At 43.4% G+C, this 14,322-nt stretch overlaps 1 protein-coding gene across 1 annotated transcript in view; it reads right to left on the bottom strand.

Annotated features, from left to right (window-relative positions):
• RAB32 (RAB32, member RAS oncogene family) overlaps positions 1 to 8,638 on the bottom strand; it is a 189,847-nt gene extending 181,209 nt beyond the window's left edge. The window contains exon 1 of the mRNA XM_030198034.1: positions 8,182 to 8,638. Coding sequence (XP_030053894.1) covers positions 8,182 to 8,395 — 214 coding nt within the window. The 5' untranslated portion in view covers positions 8,396 to 8,638. The remainder of the gene's footprint in view (positions 1 to 8,181) is intronic.
• Positions 8,639 to 14,322: the final 5,684 nt, after the last annotated feature.

The following is a 14,322-nucleotide window of genomic DNA, read 5'->3' as shown; positions in this document are numbered from 1 at the left end:
GTCCAGACCTCTCGTTAGATTTCCTGCCTTTTTCCTGCGTAAAGGCAATCGGAAAAGGTTAGTGCATGTCGTTTCAATGGGGTTTTCACACTAATTGCTCATCTCCATTCCGTTTTCGTTAGCTGCTGGCTTCCTCGGTAAAAGCCCTTTGATGCATGCAACGGATCAAATTTTCCTCGTTGGAGGGTCATTAAAGGCTCATTAAGCTTTAGTGCATCTGCCTCCTAATGTGCTAGGTCCTGATTAGAAGAGGACTAATCAAGAAAGACTGCTTTTGTGTTAAAGTAAGGACCTTGTAGGAGCTGCTTGGGCCTGAAAAGGGGCAGGACCTGCAAGAACCTGGAATTAAGGTGTTTTCCTTTGGTTTATGTTGAATGGAAGCAAGAAAATAATTTTTTTTTTTTTTTTTTTTACTTATAAACGTTTTGCCTTGATTGAGCCTCTGTGGAAAGAACAGAGGGAGGAGGGAGTCCTGCGAGCTCTCAGGGGTCTGGAGCCAAGTCCCAGAGCAGCCGAAGGTGGTGTGGAGCGAGGCAACACCCGTGTAAAGAAGGAAGCTAAGCAGGGTTGAGCCTGGCTGGGTCCTGGAAGGGTGACCTAGCTACACAGTGCATGCAAATAATCTTGTGTATATTCACTGAAGAAAACCCGACTAGATTGCAGCTCTCAAGGCCCAAACTTAGACACCCTGTGCTAAATATTAGGGCAATGCATACCCCTAATCCTAATCAAGGTTAATGTACTCACCATTGAAAGGCATAAACTACGACAGACAGAGAGACCCCAGTACAAGCAGTGAAGACAATGAGAGAGGATGGGAAGGAGGGAAGAACAGAAAGATGGAGGGCTGAAAGAAGACAGAGAGAGTTAAAGGGAATAAAAAATTAACCTACATGGAAAGAAAGTAAAGACAATCAGACAAATCAACCACAACCAAATTTCCTCTAGCAGTGCAAGTGCCAGGTTCCATATGTCAAGTGAGGTCAGCTTTTATGCACAATTTATAGCAAGTGCAAACACCAAGTTCATCAAAATTGCCAACCTGGATATCCATGTGCTTTGTGAGATACACCACGGACCTATATATAGCAGCACTGTCCCTACAATGCCCCTAACATAACTCCTCCATAAGTATAAAAATCTCCGCATCACTGATGCTTACACTTGTGAACTGCGCTAGTTCTAAAATCACCATTTATACATGAATAAGCCATTCAAGGCTTCTAAAATGACCTCTGTTTTTATCCAAATGCACAATGATAAGATCATATTAATTTTGGTAGCACCTGTGAATGTTGTATGAATAAGTACTGCCCATGAATCTTCTCAGATGAGTCCCTTTTTAACAATTTTAGAACAATAACACATCACATACATACAAACTGAACAGCAAAAATATTTGTCCATTCATTTAAACATTGTCTGTGCACTCCACATTCCCACCAACATTTTCACTCATGCCTCCACATATACATCAGAATGTCTTCTGGTGGAATCACAGCAGTAATTAGGATGCCAGGTCCATCTTGATTGCCAGTGAAGACACGGCATGAGAATAAGTTAGTATAGTACAGTCTCGATTATCCGATCTTCACTAATTCGACCATCTGCATATCCAACATACCCTCTGCTGATGTCATCTTTGTTTTAGAAAATTTTGAAAATCGGAAACTCTATGCCTTTGTTTATGCATTGTTTGAAAGGTTTATGCAGTGTTTTCTGTGTTAACTGACCTTTTACTTATTTGACAATGGGTTGGTCCCATTTATGTTGGATAATCAAGACTGTACTGTAACAGCATGTGGCCTTAGCTTGATTGTCTATCTTGCTAGAAAAGCTATATCACACCATCAGAAGACAGCCTCTTGATTTACTGAACTGATGTAGGAATAATCCTTCATAGTAGCCAAGAACATCAAGATAAAGTTAATGCGAGTTGAATCTGAAGACTTTTCAAAGTACAGTACCGCAACTTCATTAAAGCAGCAGAGAGCTGGCATGATTGAGATTATATAAATTGTAGTTGAACTTGAGAATGGCAGTTACCAAATAAAGCACTCATAGCAGAGGGTTTATTGACGACAAAACCTGGCCCTCACCCATAGGGTAGGAGTCACAAAACAAGGTGCATAAGAACTATGCTAATTAATGAGGAAATATTGATAGAGATGAGCACTCAAGGAAGGACTGAACATATAAGTCCCATTACCTTAGAGCAGGCTTGCAGTAAGGGACCATAATGCAAGTACTGCAGCCTTCCAGTGGAGACACAGGTCCAACTTCAGTGAATTATTGTAAATAATTAGGGTCTTCAAAATACCTTGTTTGGTTATTTAGAGTTATCCTCGTTTTGGTGGGACAGTAGAGTCCATAGCAAATGCTAACTATTTTGAGACTGATGGAGTGGATTGAGCTTTTATTCAAATTTAGAAGAATTAGTAGCCTCTCTCCTTAATAAATCATAGGCACCTGAGTTGTAGCTTTTACAGTAATGGCCATAATGTGTGTAAACTGGAAGATTCGCAATTCAAAGGGCCTTGGGAATTTCATTGCATTGACACAGTGAGAGGGTGCCCAATATACACATTCAGTTTCAAAATCTTTAGAAAATTTCATAGCAAGTAACTTGGGCAGCAAGGACTTCAGAAACCTAATAGGATGTCATGTCCCCAACCTCAACGCAAGCGGCGTCCTCAGGCTGTGCGGGGTCTGTAGAATTATGAGCACAGACATACAGGTCCCGTCGACATGCACACTTGACTGGCACTGCCTGAGCCATGTGTGTATAGTCCTCTCTGGGTTTCTTCAGAGAGCGGTGGTTGCAGGCTGCTTAATTGCTTTGCTTCCATGCACCTGTTTCTGCTCTCTCTCTGCCTGGCTTCCAGGCTTCTTGATTGCTTTGCTTCCACCTACCTGGGTCTGCTCTTCCTCTGCCTGGCTTCTCTTGCTTCTCTCCTATTGGTCAGCTGAGCTCTCTCTGGACTCCATGCTTTGGCTTCTACTTTGGTAGGTGTTTCTAACTCTGTAGTCTGCTTCTTATCTACTGGTCCTTCGTTGCTGACTTTGCCTGTACCTGGATTACTCTCTTGCCTGCCGCCTGTCTATTGACTTTCACCTGCATCTGGATTACTCTCTTGCCTGCCGCCTGCCTACTGACTTTCGCCTGTACCTGGATTACTTTCTTGCCTTCCTACTGACTCCTACTGACTGCCGCTTGTACCTGGATTACTCTCTTGACCTGCTGCCTGCCTGGCCGATACATTCATCACTCCGCTTCCAGATCCGTCTCGTAGGTCCTGCAGGCCACCCGCACCTAGGGGCTCAACCTCTGGGGAATGGCGGTCAGCACAGGTGAAACCCGGGGTTGTCCAGCCACCAAGCAGAACCTGGTGTGAGTACCGGGCTCAGCAGCGCTCTACTTAGTACAAGAACTCACAAGTCTGACATAGGATTACCTGCGTCAGGGGTCTGCATTAAACACAAATAACAAGTATAGTCTATTCTAAAGTGAATATTGTGACCAAACTTCTTCTTAGTGAAATAGAAAGGAATTTGATATGCTCTTTAAAATAGTTTTTCCACGCATTATGAACAAGGAGTCCCTTCATTCCTTAATCAAGGAACAAACAAAGACATTTTAGAAGGCTCTTGGGTCTTTATGTTGTATTTTGGACCTTGTTCTGTACTTTGAACCCTTTCTGAACTGTTACACAAATTAATAGCAACATTAGCACATAGCCATTAATAAAATAAATAGAAAATCAAGGATTTTATGACCGCAGTAATAGTGGCCTTGGTGTGTACCAATTACCCACCTAAGGGCACGCTAAGGCCATTTGTTAGCGCAGCTTAGTAAAATGACCCCCAAGTGACTGCCCATTATCACAAGGAGTGGCAGTAGGATTTGATCTCTTTCAGTAGATCTTTCATTGGGTAGAGCTTGGCCATTGTAGTTCTTAAGGAGATTTCCTTGGGTTTACCAGTACTAGCAGTAATTTTGTGAGAAGAAGGAGGATTGGTTTTACACCAATTAACCCCATGAATTATTTATTAAAGAAGACTCAGTATTCCCTGATTTTAGTGCCAAGATGTTGCTATGAAGGTAAAGATAAGAACCCATTCCCCTTCCTGTCAAAAAATATTACTGTGGAAATAAGGATTTTGGAATAATCCTTGCAGTGTTGTCCTTTCATGCAGCCATTCCCAATGTTGCTCACCAGTGCCTCACTCCTACCATTAAGTTTTAAGCAAGTTTGAGTAAAAATGGATGGAACACCCCTCCCCCCCTACATACACAAACTTTAAGTGTACAAAATTGGTTGCCCCATTAACTTTAATGGATCCACGCTAGAAATGTTTGCCATGCATATCCCTATTTGAAACTTAATTCCTCTATAGTTTAGCAATGGAAGAGAGGAGATAAAGGACAATCATGTCTAGGATGTGACATTTTCAAACAAATGTTTCATGGACTATAAATTCTAATTCTTTGCTTTCACTTTCCCTAAAGGAGGCGATTTTTCAACAATATACTTCAGGTTTCATCCTTGTAGAATCCTAAACAATAATAATAATGATAAAAAGATGTTTTTCGTCATGTGTTCATGCAGCTGAAATCTTCATAGTGGAATGACTCAGCACTTCTGTATTTTGCCAGTCCCCTGTTATTTGCAGTCTGCCACCAAGTGAAATGTTAATAATACAGGTTTGAATTAATTGCCAGCTGAATGTAGATAGGCACTATTCCTGGTACTAAAGAGTCTCCTGGCATGTCACTGCCCTCAGATCTTTGTTTTATTCCCTGCAAAAGCACTGGTAATCTTCTTCCACCAAGGTGACATATGTATAGCGCACTGATACTCAAGGAGTATCAGATACCAATCCGGCCCTTCCTGCTGCCATTCTGTGCTTTCTGGATTCCATTTTAAGTCCATGAACTAGCCTCAGATATTGCAAAACTGACTAAGTCCACCCTGTGCAAAGACTAACGATGCATGTTGGTTAACAGAACAGAAGATAGGCGTGAAAATGCCTGTTCCAGTTTAGGTGTATTACCCAAAGCAGTGTGTCTCAACAGAATTATGAAGTAGGGGAAGGAGTAACAGAGATTTGGGGGGGGGGGGGTTAATATCCTGCTTTTAAGAAAAATAATGGAGATAGTGAAAGAGCTCTTTGGTATAATAGCTGCTCCAAATTCACTATTTCTCAAATTAGCAAACTGTTGCCCTTCCAAGTTGTATACCACTATCCCTTCACTGAAAACTAAAAAAAAAAAAAAAGAACTTTAAAAAGAACAGTTTATTTTTCTATTTCAAGGAAAGAGAGAACAAGGAACTTAAAGTTCCTGTCCCTGGCATTTTGCAAGTCCCCACGGTCTATTGGGCAAGATGTACATTCCCCAAAATAGCCCTAGTCTGAAAACATAGGGTGCAATAGCTTTTAAATGTGTGTGTTTTAAAAGCAGCTATTTTTGTCATATAGCTCTACAAGAAAATCAGTATAAACCTGAAGGGCAACATTTCAAGGCAGACAACTTTTGCCAAAGTATATAGTTGCTGAAATGATTGCTTGCAGATTTGCTTCGGTTAGAGAAATAGAAAAAAAATAAGCCTGCTTTTCCAATGGTTGCATTTGCTTATGGGCTGCAGGCAAAAGCATGGGCTCCAGGAGGCAGCAGCAGCAACAGGCTAGGAAAAGGGGGTACATATGCGCCCATTAGGTGCACATTACTATAGCAGAAACCTTAAATGTTGTATTTTCTGATTTTTTTTTTTTTTGTTACATTTGTACCCCACACTTTCCCACTCATGGCAGGCTCAATGCGGCTTACATGGGGCAATGGAGGGTTGGGCAACGGAGGGTTAAGTGACTTGCCCAGAGTCACAAGGAGCTGCCTGTGCCAGAAATGGGAATTGAACTCAGTTCCTCAGTTCCCCAGGACCAAAGTCCACCACCCTAACCACTAGGCCACTCCTCCACTCAGTGTCCTCTTTTTGACCCACCCAATGCATCTAGCCTGGTCATGGCAGTGATGGTGCTGGGCCAGGAGCCAGGCCAGACTTTGAAACTCTGAAATCATGGATCCTGAATCCTGCCACTAGGTGTCACTCTTGAGCAATGACCACTGCTGCCTTCCCCTTGTTTTCCCTTCAACCCAAGGAACGTAAGGACTGACAGAGATAAAACTGGGGACCTTCCAAAAAGCCTTAAATGTTCCAATGAAATGTAATTTTCACTGACTGCTTTGGTGAGGTGTTGTCTGACTCCAAGGCAGCTACAACGATTGTACATTTTGATAGGAAATGCAGTTTCTAAATCAATACTCTAAACTATATTAATGTTCAGTCAGCACCACAGCAATAAAGAAAAAGGCAATCAAATACTGTTTTTTACTTAATATCAAAAGATTCTACCGCTTGGAGCATACGCAGAGTTGTTTGATTAAAAAACAGACACGATCAGGAATAAAATTTATCAAAACAAAACAGGGATGATATTTAAACTATTTACATGGGTCAAACTGGATATTTCCTATATAAATCTAAACTGTTAAAAATCCTCCTCCCTCCATGCTGGACTTTTGTACACACAATCACTGTGTGCACTGAATATAGCTGGAGAAAATGGCACGTTCAAGTTAAGGCTCCCCAGTGACAATTTTATAAAAGGGTCACAGAGTTTGGGAATGGGCTGGCAGATGGGAGTGTTAAGATCTAAAAATGGCTGAAAATGGGCCCCTTTTTCCTTGGACCCTCTATATACACTGTACGCATTAACTGGGTGGAACTGATACTACTATGGTTTGTTCCTGCTGAAGATTCAGATCTTTGCTATGCATCAATTTTTGAAATGTAAGTGAACCCGTGAAAATAGTCCAGTATCAACTGATATGATAATATATATGTATACACGCACACTGGCCTTGAAGAGAAGTGTTCCATTCCTTTTACATTGTTATCCTAATATGTCAGTACCAGTTAATCAGACGGCATACACTAAATACAGGTAATGCATGAGAGTTTGTATATGGAATGGAAATAGTGTGTGAAACTCCCAGTTCTAAAGAAAAACAATTTTACTTCTAAAGAAAAACATGTAAGGCAGGGCTTCTTAACCAGTGCTGCCCGCACTACCATGGGGCACTGGAAGAGGTCAAACAGGGTACAGGTGGTCACTTCAGGTGGCAGAATTTTTAGAGCAGCATGCAGTGCCTTCAACCATTCCAGTGACCTCTTCGCTAGCAGAAACTCCCTAATGGCCGCCTTTCAGCCTCTCCCCACTCCTACTGTGGTAAAAAGCTGAATGATATCTGAGACCCATGCATGCCTCCAAGGTCTTACTTTCGCATCACAGGGGGCATGACCAGCAGGGCCTTGGAGGCATGCATGGGTCTCAGAGACACCGTGTTTTATCGTTCAGCTTATTACCATCCATGAATGAACAAGGAACAATGAGAATGGTGTGCTAGTAAAAGAGTTTGCCTATCTCATGGGACTAGGCAACCTTCACAACCATTCCATCTTTAATTTCACTTCAATCTGTTCACTTTTGTGTCTGCTGAAAAGAGGCCACAGACAGGCAGACACAATTACCATCTCTAACACCTAAAAATGATCACTTTTGGACAAGTATGCTCCACTTGGAAATAACTAACACAGGTCGCAGTGAATGTTGCAGGTTGCTGACATGTCCCCAGCCCTGACTGCTTAAGCTGAGAGTGGATGTTTCTGTCTCCATCCCCCCAGGTCACCTTAACCATTAGGCATGCTAGCAATCACCTAGGTTGGCAGCAGTGTGGTGGCAAACAGCAGCTGTCCTTAAGACATGACAGTAAGTCCTGACAGCCAGGTAAAGTCATAAACTACAGTACTTGTACCTGCAGGGCAATTTACAAATAGCCCATTTACTTGACTAGTTATTTGACAGAGTGACAGGGTGAAGGCTTTCTGAAATTGCCATTTTAGTTATATAAAAGTATGACATCCAATTATATGTTTTTACAAGGAGGGGTGTTGTTGCTGTTGAGATGATCATGACTTTTGCGTTTAGTTATCTAATTCTGGAAGAGGGTTGGGGTGGCCTAGGAGCCTGAAAGTTCACTGAGAGGGACACAAAGTTGAAGGTTTGCCTGAGGTACCCAATATCATCACACTGGTTCTGCGGTTATTCCCCATCACTCACCTGCGATATCCCACAGCTGCATCCGCACCAATGTCTTGCTGTCCAAGTGGATGACTTTGAGAGCGAAGTCCACGCCGATGGTGGCGCGATAGTGCTGCGAGAAGAGCTGATGTACGTAACGCCTGATGATGCTTGTCTTGCCCACTCCCAGTTCCCCGATCACCAGCACCTTGAAGAGATATTCTCTGCCATCAGAGCTGTCAATATTGGCCATAGTGAGAATCTTCCTGCAACTGCAATGGAAAGCCAAGTGCACCACCCCAAATACCAGGGGAGGGTGGCAGTTGCAAGACACACAGACCAAGCCCTTAACTCAGCCTGCAGAGATCCCAGAGAAACCTAAGAGCCTGCTTCAGACCTAAGAACAACACTGTCAGTCCTGCTTGCTACTCTTTCCCTTCTGATTTACTTTCTGACATCGTTTCTGCTACTGTTAACCATAAACTACTTCCTGAATTTGCAGAGAAACCTTCCTTCCTTTGCTTTGCTCTGTGAAGTGGCAGCAGCTGACTGGAGTCACAGGACCAGTAAATCACAGGTCCTGCCCATGTGGGTCTGCCTAGGGGCTGTGACTCAAACACTGCCATGAGAAAGGGAGCAGCTGAAGGGGTAGGGAGGAGAGTCCGAATTAACAAAGCAGCCCTGCAAGACTGCTAAGGCCATATACTTACTGTGCACTGTAACGTAGTCACTTCTCTCTCTTTTTTTTTTTTTTGTCTGCTTAACATCAGTTTCAAATTTCAAGTTTTAATTTATATTTGATATACTGGCCTTTTCATGGTGTTTTAAATTTATCAAAACATTATTATAAGTAGAAAATGAAGGACACGCAGAGAGCAGTAGGTTTACAGACCTAGTCGAAGTGCTTTGGTTCCCGAGACCATCCAGGGAAGGAAATGAACTGCCAGAAAACTATCAAAATTAGCAGCTAAAAGCATCCTGAAATAGGAAAGTCTTTAGGCCAGTTTTAAACTTCTCAAAAGACTCTTCTAAGCAGAGATGGGGGGGGGGGGGGGGGGGACATTCCATAATGAGGGGCCTGAACACTGAAGATCTAGTCTCTGACAAAGTCGAAGCAGATGTGTCTGAAATATTGGATTATTAGGAAGTTACGTTGGGAGGATCTGAGGATTTGAGATGGAGAGTAGGGTATCAGTAGGTGAGAGACATATGAGGGAGATTCAGAACAGTATATTCTGAGTACTGTTAGGATCCTATGAGAGGTTGGTGGCCAGTGTTCCTCTCAAAGCAGTGGGGTTATGTGGTTGAACTTCTTCGCTCTTGTTACCAGCATTACTGCCATGTTTTGGATTATTTGCAGTCATCTGGTATCACATAAGCATTGCCATACCCTATGTGACCCTCCATGTGACAGGCTAGGGATCCCTGGATCACGTCTGGGACCAGGTGAATAAGGAGCATTCTCCACCATCTTAATATCATTTGTCTCTAAGACAGACAATGATTTTTTAAATGAGACTTTATTCAAAAAATATATCTATCGGTCAGAGAGCACAGTATGGTTGTTTACTGTAAGCACAGTTTTGTGGCTTATGTAGTTGGTATGACTAGTCTGCCTAACTTTTTCAGTGCTTTTCCTTCTTTATCTTAATAATTTCATCTTGATACTTTTCTGCTGCTTCTTCCTCCAAATCATATTGAGGACTTAATAAAAGAAAAAGAGAAATATTTCAGTTTGTTGTAATGAGTATTTCTCTAGTCCTGTTAAGAATTACCCTTTTTACATAGAAACAGAGAAAATGATGGCAGATAAAGGCCATATGGCCTATCCTACTACTACTACTTAACATTTCTAGAGCGCTACTAGGGTTACGCAGCGCTGTACAATTTAACAAAGAGAGACAGTCCCTGCTCAAAGAGCTTACAATCTAATAGACAAGTGAACGGTCGGTCCGATAGGGGCAGTCAAATTGGAGCAGTCTGGATTCACTGAACGGTAAGGGTTAGGTGCCGAACGCAGCATTGAAGAGGTGGGCTTTAAGCAAAGACTTGAAGACGGGCAGGGAGGGGGCTTGGCGTAAGGGTTCAGGAAGGTTGTTCCAAGCATAGGGTGAGGCGAGGCAGAATGAGCGGAGCCTGGAGTTGGCGGTGGTGGAGAAGGGTACTGAGAGGAGGGATTTATCCTGTGAACTGAGGTTACGGGCGGGAACGTAAGGGGAGATGAGGGTAGAAAGATAGTGAGGGGCAGCAGACTGAGTGCATTTGTAGGTAAGAAGGAGAAGCTTGAATTGAATGTGATATCTGATCGGAAGCCAGTGAAGTGACCTGAGGAGAGGGGTGATATGAGTATATCGGTTCTGGCGGAATATGAGACGTGCAGCAGAGTTCTGAACAGACTGAAGGGGGGATAGATGGCTAAGTGGGAGGCCGGTGAGGAGTAAGTTGCAGTAGTCCAGGCGAGAGGTAATGAGAGCGTGGACGAGAGTTCGGGTGGTGTGTTCAGAGAGGAAAGGGCGAATTTTGCTGATGTTAAAGAGGAAGAAGCGACAGGTCTTGGCTATCTGCTGGATATGCGCAGAGAAGGAGAGAGAGGAGTCAAAGATGACTCCGAGGTTGCGGGCAGATGAGACGGGGAGGATGAGGGTGTTATCAACTGAGATAGAAAATGGAGGAAGAGGAGAAGTGGGTTTTGGTGAAAAGACGATGAGCTCGGTCTTGGACATGTTCAGTTTTAGGTGGCGGTTGGACATCCAGTTTGCCCATCCATACCATCTATTATCCTGCCCTCTATCTTAAAGATCCTCTGTGCTTGTCTCATGCTTTCTTGAATTTGGATACAGTTTTTGTCTCCACCACCTCCACTGGGATGCTGTTCCAGGCATCCACTAGCCTTTCTGTACAGAAGTATTTCCTTAGATCACTCCTGATTATATACTCTTTCACCTTCATCCTATGCCCCCTCATTCCAGAACTTGCTTTCAGTTGAAAGAGACTTGCTTCCTGTGCATTTATGCCATGGAGATATTTAAATGTCTCTATCATATCTCCCCTCTCGCACCTTTCTTCCAGATTAAACATATTGAGATCTTTAATTCTGTCGCCATATGTTTTATGCTGATGAAGACACTGATCATTTTGGTAGCCATCCTCTGGACTGACTCCATCCTGTTTATATCTTTTTGAAGGTGTGGTCTCCAGTACTTCATGTAATACTTTAAATGGGGTCTCACCAGAGACTTATACAGAGGCACCACCATCACCTCCTTTTTCTTTATTGACCATTCTTCTCCCTAAGCATTCTTCTGGCTTTTGAGGTCAACGTTTCTACTTGTTTGGCCATCTTAAAATCATCAGATACTTTCACTCCCAATTCCTGCTCTTGTGCACAGAAGTACTTCACCCTTTTAAGCTGTTATTAAGATGGACTTGGGAAAATCCACTTCATATTCTAGGATAAGCAGCATAAAATCTGTCTTGTTTTTCTGGGATCTTGCCAGGTACCTGTGACCTGGATTGGCCACTGTTGGAAACAGGATACTGGGCTTGATGGATCTTTGGTTTGTCTTAGTATGGCAATGCTTATGTTCTTATGCTGTACCACTCCTTTGGGTTTTTGCTGCTCAAATGCATGACCCTGCATTTTGTAAGCATTAAATCTTAGCTGCCAAATACCGGACTATTCTTCAAGCTTCTCTAGATCCCTCCTCATGGTGGTCAAAGTTAATGACACCATGAGGGGTATCTACCCTATTGCAGAATTTGTGATCATCTGCAAATAGGCAAACCTTACCAGACACTCCTTCTGCAATACTGCTTACAAAAATGTTAAAAAGAATCTGAACAAGAACCAGTTCTTGTGGTACACCATGGTACATCAAGAATTTAATAAAGGTAAACAAACTGGTAATGCCACATTCCTCAGAGTGAACTCCATTTACCACTACCCTTTATCACTTTCCACTCAACCAGTTTCTAATTCAGCCAGTCACTTGAAGGCCCATACTGAGGGAAGCCCATAAAGGCTTTGCTTAAATCTGTTATGAGTTGTTGTTGACTTGTAAAATGCAGTGCAAATTTATGAAAAATAAAAATTTAAAAAAGAAGCTTACTGCTGCCAGGGAGCAGTTTGTAGTTGCTGAAGGCAGGAGCAGGATATGCTGCAAAAAGGAGACAAAAAGGGAAGTGATGGACACAAAACAGGGCAGACAGAAGAGGAAGAGCAGTAGAGGGGAGCACACAGACCATAGCATCACTGGATTTTTAAGCCCCAGGCCATCCTGTTGGACATTACAGAGAGAGAATTCTTCAGGAATTTCTTTAATTCAGAGGCCACTATGTATATTAGTATCTCCATAGTAACATACAATAACACAGCAAAAGACAGCAGATAAAGAGCGGTATGGCCCATCCAGTCTGCCCAGAAAGGTGACGGGGGTTGTATCTGCCACACCAAGCAGTATTTCCTGATGTTGCTTTTAAGTTTGATTTCTCAATGATCTATTAGAAGATTTGAGATACAACTGGATTCTTCTTACTGCATCGAAAAGAGTTCAAAATGCTAGCAAACAAAAAACAAGTAATTTCATAATAGTTAGGTAAGAGGCTATCCAGCTTATTTCCGAAAGAGAAAGACGCCCATATTTTGACCCAAATTGGGAGATGGGCGTCTTTCTCCCGTGGGCGAACAAATCGGTATAATCAAAAGCCGATTTTGGTCGTCTTCAACTGCACTTCGTCGCAGGAACGAACAAAGTTGATGGGGACGTGTTGGAGACGTGGTGAAGGCGGGACTGGGGCGTGGTTATCGGCCGAGGAGAGATGGGCGTCTTTAGATGATAATCGAAAAAAAGGCGTTTTTACCGCGATTTTGGGTCACTTTTTGTGGACCCTTTTTTTTCAGGTCCAAGTCCCAAAAAAGTGCCCCAACTGACCAGATGGCCACCGGACTGCCCCAGTGGTCACTAACCCCCTGCCACCAAAAAAAACCCACTTTACAAACTTTTTTTTCCAGCCTCTATGCCAGCCTCAAATGTCGTACCCACCTCCATGACAGCAGAATGTGTTCTATCCTCTGACAGCCTTTCCCTGGTTCTGATGTGGCTCTCTGGTGAGTGTGACACCTTTTCTGTTATGGGCACTGCAGAGTCACATCAGCAATGCATTGTGGTGGGTGTAGGGCATTGGGCTCCGTGATTCCACTAGCTTGTGTTACATGCTCACAATGTTGGTAGTTGGTAGGCTCTACTCCCATGGTGCTTTTCCCTCTGCTTACTGGGTCAGAGTGTGCCCTGTTTTGTTTCCGGTAGTCCATGAGGTAGTGGCCATTTTTGTAAGACACTTTTAGATCCCTTTCATGTGTTAGCCACGTTACAGAATTTAGTTCTTACCTTGAATGTGGCTGAAAGAGGGCATTATACACCATTCTGCCAGCTTGGACCTACTGCTAATCTCAGTACCAGGGAGACTCTTTGCCAGTGGGGCACAACCTCTGATCTGCAGTTAACTGTGAGTAAACGTGCTTATTCAAATAAAGGACGTTTTCAGAGACATTAGTCTTCAGGTGTCAACTGCTGTGCCAAGGTTATACAGCAGCAACAAGTCCTAGAGGCCTGTGTGTATGCAGGTCCCTGGAGCACTTTTAGTGGGTACCACAATGCACTTCAGGCAGGCGGACCCAGGCCCATCCTCCCTACCTGTAACACTTGTGCTGGTAAATGGGAGGCCTCCAAAACCCACTGTACCCACATATAAGTGCCCCTTCACCCCTAAGAGCTATGGTAGTGTTGTACATTTGTGGGTAGTGGGTTTTGGGGGAGGGGGGTTGGGAGCTCAGCACCCGTGGTAAGGGACCTATGCATGTGGTAGCGTTGTCTGAAGTCCACCGCACTGACCTCTAGGGTGTCCAGTTGGTGTCCTGACAAGTCAGAGGGGCCAGTGTACTACGAATCATGGCCCCTCCCACGACCAAATGGCTTGGATTGGGACGTTTTTGAGCTGGGCATTTTTATTTTCCATTATCGCTAAAACAAACGCCCAGCTTGGAAACGACTAAATCCATGGCATTTTGGTCCGTACAAACCGTATTTTCGAAACGGAAGATGGACGCCCATTTTATTTGAAAATATGGTCTGTCCCACCCCTTCACGTACCCGTTCTCGGACATGGAGATGGGCGTTCGCT

This window comes from Microcaecilia unicolor, chromosome 3 (assembly GCF_901765095.1).
Source record: "Microcaecilia unicolor chromosome 3, aMicUni1.1, whole genome shotgun sequence".
NCBI lineage: Eukaryota > Metazoa > Chordata > Amphibia > Gymnophiona > Siphonopidae > Microcaecilia > Microcaecilia unicolor.
The sequence above is the reverse complement of the archived record's forward strand: the minus strand, read 5'-3'. Positions and strand labels throughout refer to the sequence as shown.